At 39.7% G+C, this 21,164-nt stretch overlaps 2 protein-coding genes across 9 annotated transcripts in view; one reads left to right on the top strand and one right to left on the bottom strand.

Annotated features, from left to right (window-relative positions):
- Positions 1–744, bottom strand: part of fam149b1 (family with sequence similarity 149 member B1) — a 24,718-nt gene extending 23,974 nt beyond the window's left edge. The window contains exon 1 of one of the 5 annotated variants that reach the window (XM_062059233.1): positions 27–744. In XM_062059233.1, coding sequence (XP_061915217.1) covers positions 27–73 — 47 coding nt within the window. In that variant the 5' untranslated portion in view covers positions 74–744. The remainder of the gene's footprint in view (positions 1–26) is intronic. The other 4 variants (XM_062059231.1, XM_062059235.1, XM_062059234.1 and 1 more) reach the window with 4 other exon arrangements.
- Positions 414–21,164, top strand: ecd (ecdysoneless homolog (Drosophila)). Of its 4 annotated transcripts, XM_062059228.1 has the most exons (15): positions 414–574; positions 1,491–1,707; positions 1,786–1,903; positions 1,984–2,071; positions 2,666–2,844; positions 4,298–4,490; positions 4,566–4,694; positions 4,792–4,917; positions 8,973–9,058; positions 9,264–9,364; positions 9,425–9,650; positions 9,712–9,779; positions 14,566–14,786; positions 17,350–17,563; positions 20,401–21,164. In XM_062059228.1, the coding sequence occupies exons 1-14, from the start codon at positions 437–439 to the stop codon at positions 17,551–17,553; spliced, it is 2,094 nt and encodes a 697-aa protein (XP_061915212.1). In that variant the 5' UTR covers positions 414–436; the 3' UTR covers positions 17,554–17,563; positions 20,401–21,164. The 4 variants fall into 4 exon arrangements, with proteins under 4 accessions (XP_061915212.1, XP_061915211.1, XP_061915214.1 ...); XM_062059227.1 differs by lacking the exon at positions 20,401–21,164 and having other exon boundaries at positions 17,350–17,756; XM_062059230.1 differs by lacking the exons at positions 414–574; positions 20,401–21,164 and adding an exon at positions 887–1,001 and having other exon boundaries at positions 17,350–17,755.

Genomic DNA, 21,164 nt, shown 5'->3' with positions numbered 1-21,164 from the left:
ATATTGCAACGTTGCTTGGTACTCACATCTCCAGCTTGTGCGACACCGGTCTCCTGTTGTAGCGTGAAATCATCCTCCTTCCCTCGCTCAAGTCCTTCCCATCCCCGCATGTTGAACCCACGGAGAGCAGTTTAAACGGCGTGACATTTCCACCAGCGTCACAAATGTTGCTACCGCGGCTGCGTGCTGAAGGTTAGCTGACACGTAGCCTCGCAGGAGCATCGTTACTCCCTCATAAACACACTTCCTAACATTGCTGCGTCTGAATAAAACATGTTTTACGTTGTCGAGGCAGCCACCCGTTTGGTGGTTTTACACAGTAAATACTCTCAAATCGGCTTAAGTTGACTGTTTTGAGCGGCTATGCTATAGCGCTAGCGCCCCCAACAACACAGCTGTCATGGTTACTTACACCGCCTCTCCCCCGCTAAGCATCATGGGAAAACGAGTTCGAAACGCAGCATGTTACCGTTCAAGTCATAGTTTAAACACTACTACTCCCAGCGTGCATTGCAACGACAGGAGTGCGTGTCTGACATGGTCCGTCTTCCGTTTGTGGAAAGTTCCCCCTGAGGTAAAATGATTTTCATCCTGCATGAAAAAGAAAACATTTAAAAAAAAATTTAAGCTCAAATCTATTTATTTTTTTAGTTTTTTTTTGTGTCATTTACGGAGCTATAGTCCTGGCATAATGTAGGAACGAATAATGTTTCTAATTTGAACAGCCGAGCAGAATTAGGAGAAAGACCAAAAACATTGAGAAACGTGACAGCGACGTAAACATATTTAACATCACTTACCACATGTATTGAAATACATTAATCTTTATTGAAATATAGGCATCATGGGAAAAGTAGTTCGATTAGCAGCATGTTACCGTTCAAGTCATAGTTAAAACACTACTACTCCCAGCGTGCATTGCAACGGCGACAGGAGTGCGCTTCTGACATGGTCCGTCTTCCGTTTGTGAAAAGTTCCCGCTAGCGCATTTGGACCCTGAGGTAAAATTATTTCCATATTTCTTGATAAATTTAAGATGAAATCTATTTATTTTGAGGGTTTTCTGCGTCATTTACGGAGCTATAGTCCTTGTATGATGTAGGAACGAATTATCTTTCTAATTTGAACAGCCGAGCAGAATTAGGAGTAGGACCAAAAACATTGAGAAACGTGACAGCGACGTAAACATATTTAACATCACTTTCCACATTTATTGAAATACCTTCATCTTTAATTAAATATAGGCTTACTAACGTACAGAGGTAAGGTTCTTTTCCATAATATAACGAGACTTCATTAGTGGATGATAATTGTTTTAATGAATGTATTTTTTAAAAAAAATCTATATTTATATTAGTTATGTTTTATGTGTCTTTATGAGTTTGCACTAAATAAGTTTGCTTGCAATTTTGTTGTACAATGACAATAACGATCTATTCTAAATGTTGATACCGCACTTAAGTATGAACAGTAATTAATGCGTTTTGCAGGGACTGAATTCCATTGTAACAATGGACGAGCTGCAGAGGAGAATGGTACAAGAAGACGCCGTCCACTACAAGCTATTTAGGACCCATCCTGCTGGTTCTGCTGTGGACGAGCATCCCTTCCCTCTCGTGGAGGAGATTCTTGCAAAAGTGGCTCCTCTCTCAATGCGATACATCTGGCAGAATCAGCCCTTCAACCTCAAGTATCATCCAGAGGAAGGTAGTGTGTCCTAACAACATGGCTATCCTGCAAAATATTACACACCCCAGTGATCTGAATATTTATCTTTATGTCCAGGAGGTGTCCCGGCTCACATCGGTGGCAGCACCCAGTTTGGGGACAATGTGGAGGATGAATGGTTTATTGTTTATCTCTTGAAGAAAATTACAAAGGGGTTTCCAGCGCTTGCTGCAAGGTGAGGGGGGGGGGGGGGGGTGTGAGAAATGATCTTGTTTTGATTGCTTGATGGATTCTCTCTTCTTTTAACTGTTGCAGTGTCGAGGACAACGACGGGGAATTTCTTCTTATTGAAGTAGCTGACTATCTCCCTAAGTGGATAAATCCAGATACAAGCCAGAACAGGGTCAGTGCACATCTATCGTAGTGCATAAAACATTATTCATATATGTTGCACATACTGTACAGTGCAGGCCTAAAGTTTGGACACACCTTCTCCTCATGTTTTCTTTATTTTCATGACTATTTACATTGTAGATTGTCACATCAAAACTATGAATGAACATGTGGAGTTATGTACTTAACAACAAAAAGGTGAAATAACGGACCCTTTGCTCTGATTACTGCTTTGCACACTCTTGGCATTCTCTTGATGAGCTTCAAGCACACCTGTGATGTGAAAACCAGTTCAGGTGACTACCTCTTGAAGCTCCTCCAGAGAATGCCAAGAGTGTGCAAAAAACTAATCAGACCAAATGGTGGCTATTTTGAAGAAACTAGAATATAAAACATGCTGTCAGTTATTTCACTTTTTTTTGTTAAGTACAAAACTCCACATGTGTTCATTCATAGTTTTGATGTGACAATCTACAATGTAAATAGTCATGAAAATAAAGAAAACGCATCGAATGAGAAGGTGTGTCCAAACTTTTGGCCTGTACTGTTTATCTTAGATGTTTTTTGGTTTAAATATATTTTCTATTTTTCCACTCATTCTTAGGTGTTCCTCTACCGGGGTGCGTTGCATATCCTGCCCTATCCCTCGCGTTCCAGTCCGATCGGCATCCCAAAAGACGTGGTGCCCACTGTTCCACAAGCTCTGGCGCTGCTACTCAAGCAGCCGGAAGCCTGCCGGGCTAACGACACGATTAGTTCTGCCCTGGACAAGCGTCTCAATGGGTGAGAGGACACAAACCTTTGTACCACATATTGGGTTCAAATAAATGAATATTTACATACCCCCAGTTTATTTACATGTACAGGGGTCATTCTTAATAGTTTTACTGGGTTGCTACTAAGGTAGATTGATTAAGAAAGGAGAGAGAAAATGAGACATGGCTTGATATAAGAGGGTTTAGTTAAAGAATGCATCTGAGGACGATCAGCTCTTTAGCAGTTTAGCCAACATTAAGTGTTGGCAATAGGAATTTTAAAAATGGGGTCCCACTTTTTTGTAACGGTTTGGAAAACAAATGATGAATGTATGCATTATCCTGTTATGTCTCACATTTTATATTGTTTTGGAAAAAGGTTGTCATAAAAAAATAAATTTATGCATATACGTATATTTATTCACTTTCTTTTTTCCTTCATGGATCTAAACTTTACCGCTGCCGCCCCAAAATCAAAGTTATCTGGTTGACGAGGACCACTGACGAGCAGAGAAGGGGCAAACCTGACACCGCTCCAAGCACACTTTGTTTTAACTGTGTACAGTTAAAGCAGTGCGGGGCTGCTGAATAATGTGACCCCTCCCCTTAGAAGCAGCTTCAGCTATACACTACCGTTCAAAAGTTTGGGGTCACATTGAAATGTCCTTATTTTTGAAGGAAAAGCACTGTACTTTTCAATGAAGATAACCTTAAACTAGTCTTAACTTGAAAGAAATACACTCTATACATTGCTAATGTGGTAAATGACTATTCTAGCTGGAAATGTCTGGTTTTTGGTGCAATATCTACATAGGTGTATAGAGGCCCATTTCCAGCAACTATCACTCCAGTGTTCTAATGGTACAATGTGTTTGCTCATTGGCTCAGAAGGCTAATTGATGATTAGAAAACCCTTGTGCAATCATGTTCACACATCTGAAAACAGTTTAGCTCGTTACAGAAGCTACAAAACTGACCTTCCTTTGAGCAGATTGAGTTTCTGGAGCATCACATTTGTGGGGTCAATTAAACGCTCAAAATGGCCAGAAAAAGAGAACTTTCATCTGAAACTCGACAGTCTATTCTTGTTCTTAGAAATGAAGGCTATTCCACAAAATTGTTTGGGTGACCCCAAACTTTTGAACGGTAGTGTATAATCAGGGAATGCCCAAATAAAAGGGGAGGCGCGGGAATTTTTTCCTCAGAGCGTGGGGTGACACTGGTCCACGCGCTCTCCTCATGAGCTAAATTGAATCCTGTCTATGTTTGATTCCTTGCTTCTTGTCATGTTTAATAGATAGTTCTGTGTTTGAACCTGACAGTCGGTAAAAAAAAAGACAAAAATCTGCGTCCCGGGGACGCGCGCACTTCCGAAAATGCGCGTCCTTTCTGATTTCAATGCGTAAAAAGACACCAAAAAAACCGCCAACATTGGACATTTGTTCTAGATGTGGTATTTAAGCAACTTGTTTTGATTGTAGATATCCAGAGAAGGTTGAAGCCGGTCTGCACCGTGCCCACTGCTTCATCCCCGCAGGCGCGGCTGCCATCTTAGCTCAGCGACCCGACCTGGTGGCGCCCGCCGTGTCTGCCTTCTACCTGCGGGACCCCGTGGACCTCCAGGCGTGTCGGAACTTCAGGAACTTCCCGCCCGACGCCCGAGTCTTAACCTCGGTAAACATAAACACGTGCAGATGTTTGATTTGAGGTGGTGCCTTCCTGCGGTGAATGTTGTGATGTATCTCTCAGGTGACGTTGACTCGCTGCCTCTACGCTCAGCTACAGCAGCAGCACTTCATCCCAGACCGGAGGAGCGGCTTCACCTTGCCCGCACGCTCTCACCCTCAGTACAAAGCACACGAGCTCGGCATGAAGTTGGTGAGCCGAGGCCGCACGGTTTTGTCGGTTTGCAGCTCCGGTTTCAGACTTGTCCACCTGAACGTGTGTGTGTGTGTGTGTGTGTCCCTTCCTCCAGGCTCACGGCTTCGAGATCCTGTGCTCAAAGTGCCGGCTCCCGTCCCATGAAGATACCGACTCTGTCAGTTGTAACCCTCAGTGGAAAGGATTCATGCAGAGTCTGAAGAGGAACGGTTATTTCCGGGTAAGTCACACTTGGTGCACATACAGTGGAACCTCGATTTACAAACTTAATTGGTTCTTGTGCGTGGTTCTTAAGTTGAAATGTTTGTATAGTGAAGCACATTTACAATGTAAACATGAGTAATTGGTCCCGAGTTTAGTCAAAGAATGCACACATTCTAGACCAGACCTGGGCGGCCCGCGGGCCACATCCGGCCCTTTGTGCGTCCCTGTCCGGCCCGCGTGAGGCCAATTATAAGTTACAAAATACATTTTAAAAAGTATCTATGTCGAGTGTGCAATACAACGGTGCTGCTTTTGTTTTGAAAATCGTTATCTGTATTACTTCCGTGTGGACGTATGCGTGTGCGTGATTGTGAGTGAATGTGAACAGCTGCAATCATTAATTACAAAATAAAGTTGAAAAAACATCTATGTCGTGCGCGCAATACAACTGTGCTGCTTTTATTTTGAAAAGTGTTATTTATGGGCGTGTGTCCGTGTGTAACCTGCGAGTGAAGGTGCACATGCAGCGACAAGTGATGCACGTTTTACACCCAAGACGCTAAAAAGAGAAAAGTTGATGAGGAATGGCGTGTTTTCAACAAGACATGGACTGCCAAGCAACGTTCCCTCTAAGGTGCGCGCCTGCGCAATTGCGCACTGCTCAAGCGTCCGCTGCGCGCAACAAATATATGCCGCGCACCAAAACAAATCCCATCTGAATTCTAAACAAAATAAACACATTTATTCTATGTAATTTTGCAATGCAACTTTGAGTGACAGTGACAACGAGCGGCCCTAACGGTGTTCGTCAACACCGTTCAATTGAACACCGTTCAATTATTGTAACGTCTATCGAGATGCTTCGAGGACAGGAATTATATCGATCACTTTATTGAGCAAAACTGTTTATATTCGGCCATAACCACACCAAAAACATGAGTAAGACACTTCTATCTCGAAAAACTAGTCATTTTCTGCTGTACAAACCAGGCCAAAACCAACTTGTCATCTGTCACCAACACGCATACCACTAAACCACTGCTGCGTTTATGGCCACACAAAAAGTCGGACAACTCAAACACCACACAAAGTTACACTATGACTCCTCAGTCATAAGTGTGCTTATTTTACTGTCATTTATTATTAATGTTAATTTATTTATATTAGTCATGGAATGCTGTTACACACACTATGTTGAAGTATTACTATTATTATTAATTATTATTATTATTATTATTATTATTTATCTTACGGTATATATCAAAAATAATATTGAGCAAAATTTAATTGAAATATTGTCGATGTGGCCCTCCAGCAGTGCTCGGGTTGCTCATGCGGCCCCCGGTAAAAATTAATTGCCCACCCCTGTTCTAGACACTATAATGTGGATATATATTTATCAAACAAACATAACAAGGAGCTAGGGTTGTCTCGATACCAATATTTTGGTATCAAAATGTATTTTGATACATTTGTAAATAAAGGGGACCACAAAAAAATTGCATTATTGTCTTTATTTGAACAAAAAGTCTTAGTGTACATGAAACATATGTTTATTATTGTAATTTAGTCCTTAAATAAAACAGTGAACATATTAGACAACTTGTCTTTTAGTAGTAAGTAAACAAACAAAGACTTGTAATTAGTCTGCAGTAACATATTGTGTCATTTATCTACCTATTATTTTGTCTACATTATGAGGGACAAACTGTAAAAAAAAAAAGATTATTAATCTACTTGTTCATTTACTGTTAATATCTGCTTATTTTCTGTTTGAACATGTTCTATCTACACTTCTGTTAAAATGAAATAATCACTTATTCTTCTCTTTTTTGATACTTGACATTAGTTTTGGATGATACCACACATTTAGGTATCGATTCGATACCAAGTAGTTACAGGATCATACATTGGTCATATTTAAAGTCCTCATGTGAGTTTATAAACATAATATTAATTTTTTTTTAAAGAAAAAAGATTTTGTGACTATAAAAAAATAACGATGTTATCATAGTAGTATCGACTAAATACGCTCCTGTACTTGGTATCATTACAGTGGATGTCAGGTGTAGATCCACCCATGGCATTTGTTTACATTGTGACGCCGGTGAGCTATTGTATCCTCCTACGGTGTGTAGTGAAGCATGTTTAGCTATTCCTCGTCCTCCAGTGATAATGGTACATGTAAGAAACATACTTTATTTGTCGCCAAGGATTAGGGATTTAGAAGTAGCTAAAACACTACTGACTGCGGATGGATTTTAGCTGCTAGCTCGCTCTTCCTGAGGGAGTTTCAGTGTTATAACTTCACCTTTATCTTTACTTTTTACACCAAAATGCGTCCGTTCTCCCTTTTCTGTCTACACACTGTGTCTGCTTGTAAGTACTCTGTGTGTGTGCGCTGCCCAACATGCTCCTCTGCTCGTAAAACCAGCAATGTCACCACGAGAATCGTAACGAGGCCTTTTCGATTGACTAAAATCTGACATGAAGAAGGCAGACGCTGGAGGGCGGGGCATCGAAATGAAAACAATAACAATATTTCGGGGCTGTAAATCTTAATTTTGAAATGAGCATATCCCGGCTGAATTACTGTTATCAGTTACAGAGGTATTGGCAAAGAACATGATTTATTAATGCCTTTTGATATTTCAGGGACATTTAATGATGACTCCACATAAAATTATTACATATGGCTCCTTTAATTAGGGTCCGCACGGACCATTGTCAAAGGAATCCCAAAGGGAGTCCTTTTGCAATGGGACGAAAGGAACCTATTGTTATTGTAAGGTTTATTATTATTATTATTATTATTATTATACCGGCCGCCTCTTCGAGCTGCAATTTGACCCACTTAACATGCTTCAAAACTCACCAAATTTGACACACACATCAGGACCTGCAAAAATTGCCATCTAATAAAAAAAAACCAAACCCCAAAACTCAAAATTAAGCTCTAGCGCCCCCTAGGAAAAAACAAAAACAAACTGCCTGTAACTCCCACTAGGAAGGTCGTAGAGACATGAAACAAAAACCTCCATGTAGGTCTCACTTAGACCTACATTTCATAATTTCCCATTCTCAAGCAAAAACCAACAGGAAGTTGGCAATTCCCCCTTTAAGATAAAACATTACTAAAAACACTAATTTTTGCCTATTTGAGCTGTAATTTGACCCCCTTCAAATACTTCAAAACTCACCAAACTTCTCACACACATCGGGACTGGTGGAAATTGCGATCTAAAAAAAAAAAAACGAACCCCAAAACTCAAAATTGCGCTCTAGCGCAATTTTTGAATAAAACAGAGACAAAACTGCTTCTCAGAGGAAAACTCAGACAAAACTGCGTGTAACTTCCGGTAGGAACGTCTTAGAGACATGAAACAAATACCTCTATGTAGGTCTCACCTAGACCTACATTTCATAGATTTACATCCTTCAGCAAAAATCAACAGGAAGTTTGCAATCCCTCCTTCAAAACAAAATTTTTGTTAAAACCGGTCACCAAACATCAAACATTATATCCTCTGAGCGCGTTTGTCGTTTCGGCTTCAAACTACTACAGGAGAGAGATTGAACCCTTCTGATTAAAAGTTGACGACGGCGTTTCGTTAAGAGCTACCGTTTTGATTTTACGAGCCTTCAAAGAAAACAACCACTGTGCCCTGACACCTAGGAAAAAGACACAGACACAACTTCCTCTAACTCCCAGTACGAATATCGTAGAGACACGAAACAAAAACCTCTATGTAGGTCTCACTCAGGACTACCACTGGACAAAAGTATTGGGACACCTAGGACTAGCACCATTTAAAATGCGGACCCGACCAACGCTGCTTGCAGCTTTATTGTTTTTTTAGTCTGTAACAAAAAAATATTTTAAGTGCCTGACATGAAAAAAAAAGTGAAATCCTTTATTAAAATATAAACATTTTGACCGACTTCAACCATTTTATACTGAAAGAAACGTAAATAAATAATTACGGGAGGCCCGCCCCACTATTTAAAAAGGACTATTTTAATGGGAGCATGTATGGTATTTATACATCAAGCTTTGGTGTTCAAACGCAGGGGGAGATGGAGGGGTCGGCCCGCTACAAAGATCTGATGAAGTCAGCAGAAAACTTCTTCAGGCAGTCGGTCGCCTCAAAGTCCAGGTGAGACCGTGTGAATGTCGAGCTTTTATGCATAGACCAAAACATGCACTTTAAACGTGATCGTTTAATGCTGTTAGGAAACATCTCTTATTAACGTGTGTGTGTGTGTGTGTGTGTGTGTGTGTGTGTGTGTGTGTGTGTGTGTGTGTGTGTGTGTGTGTGTGTGTGTGTGTGTGTGTGTGTGTGTGTGCGTGCGCGTGTGCAGTGACACGTCTCCAGGAGAGGAGCTCCTGCAGCTGCTGCACACCTGTCCCATCAACATGGAGGAGCTGAGGAGACAGGAGTCACAGCTCCCCCAGGAGGACAGTGAGTGCAACAGCAGACTCCTTTTAATCATCATTACCAACCTAAACGCCTCTTTTCCAGGCGACAGCTGGCTGGATGTCACCGCCCAGGACCTGGAGCGCATGCTGGAGGAAAGGGGCGGAGCCAGAGCGGACGCCGGCGCCGCTGATCGGGCTCAGCCTGTCGCGGAGACGAAGGTCGGCGAGGAGAAGGAAGAGGAGGCGGGTTACAGCCTGGTCGCAGTCAGCCAGAGGATGAAGAGCTTCCTCAACGCCGTGTCGTCACACGAGGGTGCAGAGCTGCCGTGGTGAGACCCCCGTCCCCACCTGATAGAAATAAGTCAGATAACACATCACTTCCTGTTTCAGGTCCAGTTCATCCCAGCCATTCAGATTTGACCCAGACTCACTGACCAGTGCACTGGACCAACTCTTGGGTAAGGAGGTGGTTGGTAACTAGATGAGGTGTGAAGTTGAAGTGAAATGCTGACAGAATGTAGTATGAATGTAAGAATAGTTGGAATGTTGAAGAGTTTGAATTTCCAGGAAAAAACGGAATTTGGTTTGAAACTTGGTAAAGTGTTATATGGATGAGTGCAATGTGTTGATGTTGGAATGGTTTGAATAGGTGGAAAAATGTAGGAATTGTGCAATGTCCCATTCATGTCAATGGGAACTTCCTGGAAATTTGGGGAAAAGCGGGATTTTTTAAAAAATGATTAGGAGCATGAATGAGCTGAATTGGTTAGTGTTGGAATTGTTTAAATCGGTCAAGAAATGTTGGAAGTAGTAGTAACAGTTTTTTAATTGAAAAATGGTATTACGGAATTTCGGGAAAACCAGGAATTTTTCAAGGTCTTAAACCAACTTGTTTTTTTTGTCCTGACTAAGAGGAATGTTTTGACAGTGGAAATGGGTTGAAAAATGTGGAGGGAGTCGAAAAAATGTTGGAAATAAGATTTAGGAAAAAAACAGGAATTCCTGGAAATTTGTTAAATGTGGAAAAATGGTTGTATGAATTTCCAGGATGAATCGAATGTGTTGAAGGTGGAATGGTTTGAATAGGTTGAAAAATGTGGGAATTGTGGAATTTGGAAAAATGGATAATTCATTTTGATTGGGGAAAATGTCCCTAAAAACTAGGAATTGTAGGAAATCCGGGAATTTCTTTTATAATTGTTGAAAGGGAGCACACAATTCCTGAACAGAAATAAGGTTAGAAAAAAAAACAGGAATTCCTGGAAATTTGTTGAATGTGAAAATTAGAATTTTCAGGATGAATTGAATGTGTTGAAGGTGGAATGGTTTGAATCGGTTGAAAAATGTGGGAATTGTGGAAGTTTGAAAAATGGATAGTTCATTTTGATTGGGGAAAATGTCCCTTAAAACTGGGAATTCTAGGAAATCCGGGAATTTATTTTATAAGCACACAATTCCTGAACAGGCTGAATATTTTGAAGTTGGAACGGTTTGAATCGGATAGAAAATGTGGGAGTTGTGGAACTTTGAAAAATGTCCCATTCTTTTCAATGGGAATTTTGGGAAAAGCGGGATTTTAAAAAAAAAAAGATTAGGAGCACGAATGAGCTGAATTGGTTGGTGTTGGAATTGTTTAAATCGGTCAGTTTTTTAATAAAAAATAAATAGCATTATGGAATTTCGGGGGAAAATGGCAATTTTTCAAGTTCTTAAACCAACTTGTTTTTTTGTCCTGACTTAAAAGGAATGTTTTGACAGTGGAACGCTTGAAATGGGTTGAAAAATGTGATAGGGGTCAAAAAAAGTTGGAAATAAGGTTAGAAAAAAAACAGGAATTCCTGGAAATTTGTTGAACGTGAAAATTTTAATTTCCAGGATGAATTGAATATGTTGAAGGCGGAATGGTTTGAATCGGTTGAAAAATGTGGGAATTGTGGAAGTTTGAAAAATGGATAGTTCATTTTGATTGGGGAAAATGTCCCTTAAATCTGGGAATTCTAGGAAATCCGTGAATTTATTTTATAAGCACACAATTCCTGAACAGGCTGAATATTTTGAAGTTGGAACGGTTTGAATCGGATGGAAAATGTGGGAGTTGTGGAACTTTGAAAAATGTCCCATTCTTTTCAATGGGAAATTTGGGAATTTTGGGAAAAGCGGGATTTAAAAAAAAATGATTAGGAGCACGAATGAGCTGAATTGGTTGGTGTTGGAATTGTTTAAATCGGTCAGTTTTTTAATTTAAAAAAAATAGTATTATGGAATTTCGGGAAAAAATGGCAATTTTTCAAGTTCTTAAACCAACTTGTTTTTTTGTCCTGACTTAAGAGGAATGTTTTGACAGTGGAACGCTTGAAATGGGTTGAAAAATGTGATAGGGGTCAAAAAAGGTTGGAAATAAGGTTAGAAAAAAACAGGAATTCCTGGAAATTTGTTAAATGTGGAAAAATGGTTGTATGAATTTCCAGGATGAATCGAATGTGTTGAAGGTGGAATGGTTTGAATAGGTTGAAAAATGTGGGAATTGTGGAATTTGGAAAAATGGATAATTCATTTTGATTGGGGAAAATGTCCCTAAAAACTAGGAATTGTAGGAAATCTGGGAATTTATTTTATAATTGTTGAAAGGGAGCACACAATTCCTGAACAGAAATAAGGTTAGAAAAAAAACCAGGAATTCCTGGAAATTTGTTGAATGTGAAAATTAGAATTTTCAGGATGAATTGAAAGTGTCGAAGGTGGGATGGTTTGAATCGGTTGAAAAATGTGGGAATTGTGGAAGTTTGAAAAATGGATAGTTCATTTTGATTGGGGAAAATGTCCCTTAAAACTGGGAATTCTAGGAAATCCGGGAATTTATTTTATAAGCACACAATTCCTGAACAGGCTGAATATTTTGAAGTTGGAACGGTTTGAATCGGATAGAAAATGTGGGAGTTGTGGAACTTTGAAAAATGTCCCATTCTTTTCAATGGGAATTTTGGGAAAAGCGGGATTTAAAAAAAAAATGATTAGGAGCACGAATGAGCTGAATTGGTTGGTGTTGGAATTGTTTAAATCGGTCAGTTTTTTAATAAAAAATAAATAGTATTATGGAATTTCGGGAAAAAACGGCAATTTTTCAAGTTCTTAAACCAACTTGTTTTTTTGTCCTGACTAAGAGGAATGTTTTGACAGTGGAACGCTTGAAATGGGTTGAAAAATGTGATAAGGGTAAAAAAAAAAGTTGGAAATAAGGTTAGAAAAAAAACAGGAATTCCTGGAAATTTGTTGAATGTGAAAATTTGAATTTCCAGGATGAATTGAATGTGTTGAAGGTGGGATGGTTTGAATCAGTTGAAAAATGTGGGAATTGTGGAAGTTTAAAAAATGGGTAGTTCATTTTGAATGGGGAAAATGTCCCTAAAAACTGGAAATTCTAGGAAATCCGGGAATTTATTTTATAAGCACACAATTCCTGAACAGGCTGAATATTTTGAAGTTGGAACGGTTTGAATCAGATAGAAAATGTGGGAGTTGTGGAACTTTGAAAAATGTCCCATTCTTTTCAATGGGAAATTTGGGAATTTTGGGAAAAGCGGGATTTTAAAAAAAATGATTAGGAGCACAAATGAGCTGAATTGGTTGGTGTTAGAATTGTTTAAATTGGTCAGTTTTTTAGTTAAAAAAAAATAGTATTATGGAATTTCGGGAAAAAACGGCAATTTTTCAAGTTCTTAAACCAACTTGTTTTTTTGTCCTGACTTAAGAGGAATGTTTTGACAGTGGAACGCTTGAAATGGGTTGAAAAATGTGATAGTGGTCAAAAAAGGTTGGAAATAAGGTTAGAAAAAAAACAGGAATTCCTGGAAATTTGTTGAACGTGAAAATTTTAATTTCCAGGATGAATTGAATGTGTTGAAGGTGGGATGGTTTGAATCAGTTGAAAAATGTGGGAATTGTGGAAGTTTGAAAAATGGATAGTTCATTTTGATTGGGGATAATGTCCCTTAAAATTGGGAATATATAGGCTGAATATTTTGAAGTTGGAACGGTTTGAATCGGATAAAAAATGTGGGAATTGCGGAACTTTGAAAAATGTCCCATTCTTTTCAGAGGGGATTTCATGGAAATTTGGGAATCCCGGGAAAAAAAGGAAATTTTTTCGAAAATTTAAAAAAAAACTTTTTTAATTTTCTGAATGGGTTGGTGTTGGAATTTTTCAAAACGGTCAAGAAATGTTGAAGTCGTAACATTTTTAATTGAGAAATGGAATTCCTGGAATTTTGGGAAAACCGGGAATTGTTCTGATAACTGTTCAAAACGGTTGAAGTTGGTTGAAAAATGTGGAAGGAGTAGTCGACAGAAAAAAGGCTTTGAACAAACGTGAATTCCTGAAATTTTTTAGAACTTGGAAAAATGATAGTTAGAATGTCCAATATAAGTGGAATGTGTTGAAGGTGGAATGGTTTGAATCGGTTGAAAATGCGGGAATTGTGGAAGTTTGAAAAATGGGTAATTCATTTTGAATGGGGAAAATGTCCCTAAAAACTGGGAATTCTAGGAAATCCGGGAATTTATTTTTTAATTGTTGAACAGGCTGAATATTTTGAAGTTGGAACGGTTTGAATCGGATAGAAAATGTGGGAGTTGTGGAAAATGTCCCATTCTTTTCAATGGGAATTTCATGGGAATTCCGGGAAAAGAGCAAATTTTATCCAAAATTGTAAAAAAAAATAATTTTATTTTCTGAATAAGTTGGTGTAGGAATTTTTCAAAACGGTTGAGAAATGTTGAAGTAGTAACATCTTTAATTGAGAAATGGTATTACAGAATTCCTGGAATTTTGGGAAAGCCGGTAATTATTCTGATAACTGTTAAAAAAACAACGTTGTTGTTTTTTTTCCCTGATTAAGAGGAATGATTTGTCGGTTGAAGTTGGTTGAAAAATGTGGAAGGAGTCGTCGAGAGAAAAAAGGGTTTGAAAAAACGGGAATTCCTTAAATTTTTTAGAACTTGGAAAAATAATAGTTTAAATGTCCAGGATGAGTTGAATGTGTTGAAGGTGGAATGGTTTGAATCGGGTGGTTAAATTTGAAAAAGGTGGAAGTTTGAAAAATGGCCAATTCACTCTGAATGGGGAAAAATGTCCTGGAATTCTGGGAAATCTGTGAATTTGTCAAAGCCCGCCAACCATGTGTGTGAAGGTTTTGGAGCATTCACACAATAAATACCATTTTGCTGACTCTCTTATTTGTGCTCCAGGAAGCAAAGACCAAGAAGAGCTAGATTCAGATGACTTTGATGATGATGATGATGAGGAGGATGATGATCATGATGATGATGAAGAGGAGGAGAAAGAAGTGGGGCCCCCAGGTCCCGCAGAGATGAATGGGATGGAAGCTTTGGACACGCTCCGAGACTACATGGACCAGATGGACCAGGAACTGATGAGCACACATATAGGACAAAGCTTTAGTCAGACGGTAGGCTTCTTCATGTTGTCATGGTGTCTGAAGACTATAACGCGCACCGCTATATAAGCCACACCCACTCCATTTTAGAAGAAAAAACATTTTTTTCTAAGTTTTAGCCGCAAATATATACTTGTTGTGGAAATAGTTATTTACACAGTGATAGGGTTGTACAGTATACCGGTACTATTATAGTACCGGTATACTAATTAATCATATTCGGTACTATACCGCCTCTAAAAAGTACATGTTCTCTTTTTTTTTTTAACGGGCATGACGGCATGTTAGCCCCGCCGCCGTTGAGACTAACCAACCTGACTCGTGACGCCGTTGAGGGACTTGCTGAACAACTTGCCCCGACCTCCCTCAGGGCCGTTCAGATCCGCATAGCCCTTGACCGCATCCTAGCCAAGGAAGAAGGAGTGTGTGCAATGTTTGGTGACCAATGCTGTACCTTCATTCCTAACAACACTGCCCCCGGTGGCTCAGTTCAGAGGGCCTTAAAGGGCCTCCAGGCCCTGTCTAGGGAACTACTGAAGTTTCAGGGGTCTCTGACCCCTTCAGAGATTGGCTTCAAAGCACATTAGGCAGGTGGACTGACCTAATTAAGTCTGTCTTGGTCTCCATTCGGAGCTTTTTTGGCCATCATAGCCTCATGCGGTTGCTTTATCGCCCCTTGGGCTAAGTGTCACTAAAGGGGGTCTAGCAAAGTGGTAACTTTAAGACTTTCGAGAATTGTTGGTTTACTTCCCAGACCATGACGACATTGACGTGGACTCCCTCCATCTATCTCCCATGTAAATAAGCTGTTGTTTTATTGCTAGCTTGCTTAAAGGAAAAAAAACAGCACCTACTTTAATTTGGGGCGTGCTTTATAAGTTTTGTTCAAGTAATAAAGATCTTATTAGAAGATCTTAAAGGGGGACTTGTGGGAAGCAGATCAGAATCATATCCATATTTAAGCGTTACTTCTTTCTAAACTCCTATAGTCATATAAAGAATAGCTAGTATTCTTCCTTCTTTTGAGTCTCATAGTAAGGTGTCGGCCTTCTAGATTGGAATGTGTCAGAGTAGAGATAACTCGGAGTAGTCTAAACAAAGGGAGTGGGGGCGACGGACAGAGGGAAGATCACGGGACTTCCGGGGGTTTGAGGAGAGATCGATCTGGACCGGGCTGGGGAACGCTGGTGTGCTAGATTGGTCTCACGTTTGTCCTCTAAGCTTGGAGAATAAACCACAAAATACCAATTTCTGCCTGGTGATTGAATATAAACATCAGCTTATGTGCCATAAGAGAATCTGGGAGAGACCAGCAATTTAAATTCCCCATTGGAGGAATGCTGGTCAACGCAACATGACATTGCTGGTTTTAGGAGCAGAGGAGCATGTTGGGCAGTGCACACACACAGAGTACTTACAAGCAGACACAGTGTGTAGACAGAAAAGGGAGAATGGACGCATTTTGGTGGAAAAAGTAAAAATAAAGGTGAAGTTATATAGCTAGTTAACAGCTAACATCTATCCGCAGTCGGCAGTGTTTTAGCTACTTCTAAATAACTAATCCTTGTCTCCATGGCAACAAATAAAGTATGTTTCTTACAAGTAGCATCATCACTGGTGGACGAGGAATAGCTAAACATGCTTCACTACACACTGTAGGAGGATTCAATAGCTCACTGGCGTCACAATGTAAACAAATGCCATGGGTGGATCTACACCTGACATCCACTGTAATGATACCAAGTACAAAAGCGTCTCTAGTCGATACTACTAGGATTACATCAATATTTTTTATGGTAACAATATCTTTAAAAACAATTCATATTATGTTTATGAAGTCAGTAAATACGTCCCTGGACACATGAGGACTTTAATTATGACCAATGTATGATCCTGTAACTACTTGGTATCGCGTCGATACCTAAACGTGTGGTATCATCCAAAACTAATGTAAAGTATCAAAGAAGAGAAGAATAAGTGATTATTACATTTGAACAGAAGTGTAGATAGAACATGTTAAAACAGAAAGTAAGCAGATATTAACAGTAAATGAACAAGTAGATTAATAATCCATTTTTACAGTTTGTCCCTCATAATGTGTACAAAATAATAGGTGTATAAATGACACAATATGTTACTGCAGACTAATTAGGAGTCTTTGTTTGTTTACTTACTACTAAAAGACAAGTTGTCTAGTATGTTCACTATTTTATTTAAGGACTAAATGACAATAATAAACAATAGCAATGTGACGACGCGCTGTCATGTCCGTTAAAATAAAATATATGGAGAACCGGTACTTTTCAAACAAAGTATAGTACCGTTCTTGATTCATTAGTACCGTGATACTATACTATCAATCAATCAATCAATGTTCATTTATATAGCCCTAAATCACAAGTGTCTCAAAGGGCTGCACAAGCCACAACGACATCCTCGGTACAGAGCCCACATACGGGCAAGGAAAAACTCACCCCCAGTGGGACGTGGACTAGTACCGGTATACCGTACAACCCCACACCAGAGCCTTTGTGTCCTCCCACGTCTTCATTCTTTCTCTCGCTACTCTCTGCAGAATCTCAACAAGACCACGTCGGAGAAAACCTCCGCCCAGGCCCCCCCCATGGACACGGAGGAGATCCAGCCTCTGGACGTGGACCTCAACCTGGTCACCAACCTGCTGGAGTCCCTCAGCTGCCAGGCCGGGCTGGCCGGGCCCGCCTCCAACCTGCTGCAGAGTCTGGGACTACACCTGCCTCCTAACTCCGACCGCTCATAAAGGACTCCAGGTAAGAGAGTATGTGGACTTCCCCAAATCAAGCAATACTTCAGCTTTGTCAGCCAAGCACTAATGGTGTTTTATTGTGAAAGACTCATAAAGGGAAACCAACTTGACAAGCACATGAGTGACTTTCAGAACAAAAATCCTGTAGTAATGAAATGATTTGACAGTAACAATAAATAGTTTTGCAATAAAAGTGCATTGTTTCATGACCACATGATAATAATAATAATAATATTAATAATAATAGATTTCAGTGTTTCCCATAAACTGGCAAGATACCTGTGGCGGTGGGGGCGTGACTATGGGCGTGGTCACCATGACATCATCGAGTAATTTGCATAATTTACTACAATGATATGATTTTCTCTAAAAAGGCTCAAAAAATGTACACTTACTAATTAATAATAACAGTTTTGTTTTAAACGTCCATCCATCCATCCATTTTACAATATAATTACAACACTTTATGTACATATTTATATACAGACTTGATAAGTTATTCACTGAAATATATTTATTAATTGTGGTTCTTACAAAAAATATATCTTATAAAATATAAAAGCTAAAATGTCTCTTAAAGCTCTGCCCCTTTAATTAGTGCATACTAAATAATTTAACTTTGGCCTAATACTACAACCATATTATTTACCAGCAACATAAAGTGAAACAGAGGCAGAGGTGTCCTGCCACAGTCAGTAACAAATAAACAGAAAACAGTAGTGGTCAAATACAAATAAGGCAACAAGAGAAGTATCCTACACTTCTCTTTTGTAAAGTAAATCTGAACAGCCGATATGGGCATCTACATCAACTATATGATTTGCCTGAGAAGCTGGACAGGACAAAAAAAAAAATATATATATATATTTTTAATTTTTTTTCATTTGTGGCGGACGTAATTCTTTCGTGGCAGGCCGCCACAAATAAATGAACGTGTGGGAAACACTGGATTTTATTTGTAAAAGCAATTTACATTGCTCCCCCTTGGCCGTGTCTTCAGCCAGCACGGAATAGCATTCCACTCAACTCTACCTAAAAACAAACCCAACCCTCTCTGGAGCCCTGCCATCATCCACACTTACCAACTGCCTGGAGGAGGTAAAGGTGTGGATGAAACACAATTTTCTTCAACTGAACAGCTCCAAAACGGAAGCCGTTCTAGTCGGCACCCCACGTCAGACTCAGTTATACACCATCAGCAGCATCACCTTCTCCGGCCACGACATTCATCCTCAGTCACTAATCTGGGTGTTAGAATGGACCCTCACTTGACCTTTGAGGCTCAAATAAAACAACTGTGCAAGACCTCCTTCTACCACCTTCCACCCATGCAGTTTGGGTTTCGGGCAAATCACTCGACCGAAACTGCATGTTGCCTTCTACTAGAAACAATCAAACAAAACCTTGATAATGGAGGTGTAGTTGGAGCAATATTCTTAGACCTCCGCAAAGCATTCGATACAGTCAGTCACCCCACGTTACTTACAAAATTAACATCCTTTAAACTGTCGACAGATACTCTGGCCTGGATTATGTCATATCTATCTGGTCGGACCCAATGTGTCCGTATTGATAACACAACATCCAGTCTCACTGCTACTGATATCGGCCTGCCACAAGGCTCTAATATCGGCCCTCTTCTTTTCTCCATGTATATAAATGACCTGCCATCTGTATGTGAGGATGTAAATATCCAGATGTATGCAGATGACGCGGTTATTTATACTTGGGGAAAGGACGCTGAAACGGTTTCCAGAAAACTTACAGCAGCCATGGAGAAGGTGGCGAGATGGCTACATGACTCTTGTCTTACATTAAACATTAAGAAAACTGCAACAATGTATTTTGTAAACACATATAAAATGTCATCCTTTCCAAATATAACGGTTAATAAGGAAATAATACAAAATGTTAGTGAATATCGTTACCTGGGTGTCATTTTGGAGCCAACACTTGGCTTTAAAAAACATATCAAACAGATGTGCCAGAGTCTTAAATACAACATAAAAACGTTCAAATGTTTCAGGAATTCATTAACACTGGAGGCAGCTCAAACTTATTCTAATGCAATGATTATGTCTCGTTTTTACTATTGTATAACATGTTGGTCGCAGGCAAGCAAAATGACACTGAGGCCATTGGAAACTTTGCACAAACAATCCCTCAAAATCCTTGACCGAAAACCACAACACCACCATCATTGTTTAGTTCTCCAAAAACATAGATTGTTAAATTTAGCTAACATTCAAAGATTAGCATCAATACGAATGGCCCATCGAATCTTAAATAACACTGCACCAGCGCCACTTAAGCACTTTGTCCAGTTTACATCTGCTGTGACAACTAGAAACACACGAGCCTCCACCAGGGGGCAGTGTAGCATACCCAGATGTAAAACCTCTTTTGCACAATCAGCCTTTTCATATAAAGCCATAAAGGAATGGAACGACCTCACAACAAACTTGAAAAGTCTAACAGATGACTCTTCATTCACAATTGAAGTTAAAAAGTGGCTTTGGGGCAATCAAAGCTGCTCACACGGTCACTAAAATGGGCATTATGTTTGACACATCAACCTAATGTGTATTATATTTATCCATGAGAGCATTTTTATTGTAAATTGTGAGGTGTGTGTGTTAAAATCATGGTTGTTTTTACAAATGATGACAGATGTGAACACAAGCATGTATTGTCTTTGTGTGATGATGTAAATGAGGTGTGGTTGTATTGTATATTAAGTATGTGTCCATGAAAGGGCATTTTATGACTTTTTTCTCAATACTTGTGTATGATTTTATTGTCATAATTTTATTGCATGATTTTTGTATCCCTTTAATTTAGGTAGCCAGGGACTGCAGATGGAAATTAGCTATTTAGCTATAATCTGGTACAGAACATATCTGTCTTTGAGCTTCATGTTTCTGTACATTGTCCCTTCAAATAAAGACTAAACTAAACCTCAGGAACTTTGCTAAACTCCGCCCCTCACTCACTCTCTCTGATGCCGAGAGGCTGGTCCACGCCTTTGTCTCCTCCAGGCTAGACTACTGCAACGCACTTCTTGTGGGGATCCCCAGCAAGAAGATCCAGAAGCTGCAATACATACAGAATAGTCCTGCTAGGATCCTGATGAGAGTGCGGAAATACGACCATATCACACCAACTCTCAAATCCCTTCACTGGCTTCCTGTTCCACTCAGGATTGAATTCAAAGTCTCCCTACTAACCCACCAGTGCCTCCATAGAAATGCCCCCCTCTACCTCAAAGAACTGCTCACCCCCAAATCCTCCACACGACACCTCCGCTCCGGACAGACTAACCTCCTCCAACCTCCGAGGACAAAGCTACGAACAATGGGAGACCGGGCTTTCTGCTCCGCCGCTCCCAGTCTGTGGAACGCTCTCCCTGACCACCTGAGGGCACCACAGACTGTGGATGCTTTTAAAAAAGGCTTAAAAACCCTTCTTTTTAAAAAAGCCTTTTTTTTTTTTAGATATATGCATGCTATTTGGCTGTTCTAGTTTTTATTTGTATTTATTTTTATAGACAAGAGCTATACTGATGCATGCTTGGTTATGCTTTAAAGGCCTACTGAAAGCCACTA

Source organism: Entelurus aequoreus, linkage group LG09 (assembly GCF_033978785.1).
Source record: "Entelurus aequoreus isolate RoL-2023_Sb linkage group LG09, RoL_Eaeq_v1.1, whole genome shotgun sequence".
Lineage (NCBI taxonomy): Eukaryota > Metazoa > Chordata > Actinopteri > Syngnathiformes > Syngnathidae > Entelurus > Entelurus aequoreus.
The sequence above is the reverse complement of the archived record's forward strand: the minus strand, read 5'-3'. Positions and strand labels throughout refer to the sequence as shown.

Bases quoted from the DNA above. Each gene is read 5' to 3' on its own strand.
- ecd (XM_062059228.1), top strand. From the start codon at position 437: ATGGGAAAACGAGTTCGAAACGCAGCATGTTACCGTTCAAGTCATAGT. The intron at 9,651-9,711 runs GTGAGACCCCCG...TTCCTGTTTCAG, and splicing joins GAGGGTGCAGAGCTGCCGTG to GTCCAGTTCATCCCAGCCAT. The intron at 9,780-14,565 runs GTAAGGAGGTGG...TTTGTGCTCCAG, and splicing joins TGCACTGGACCAACTCTTGG to GAAGCAAAGACCAAGAAGAG.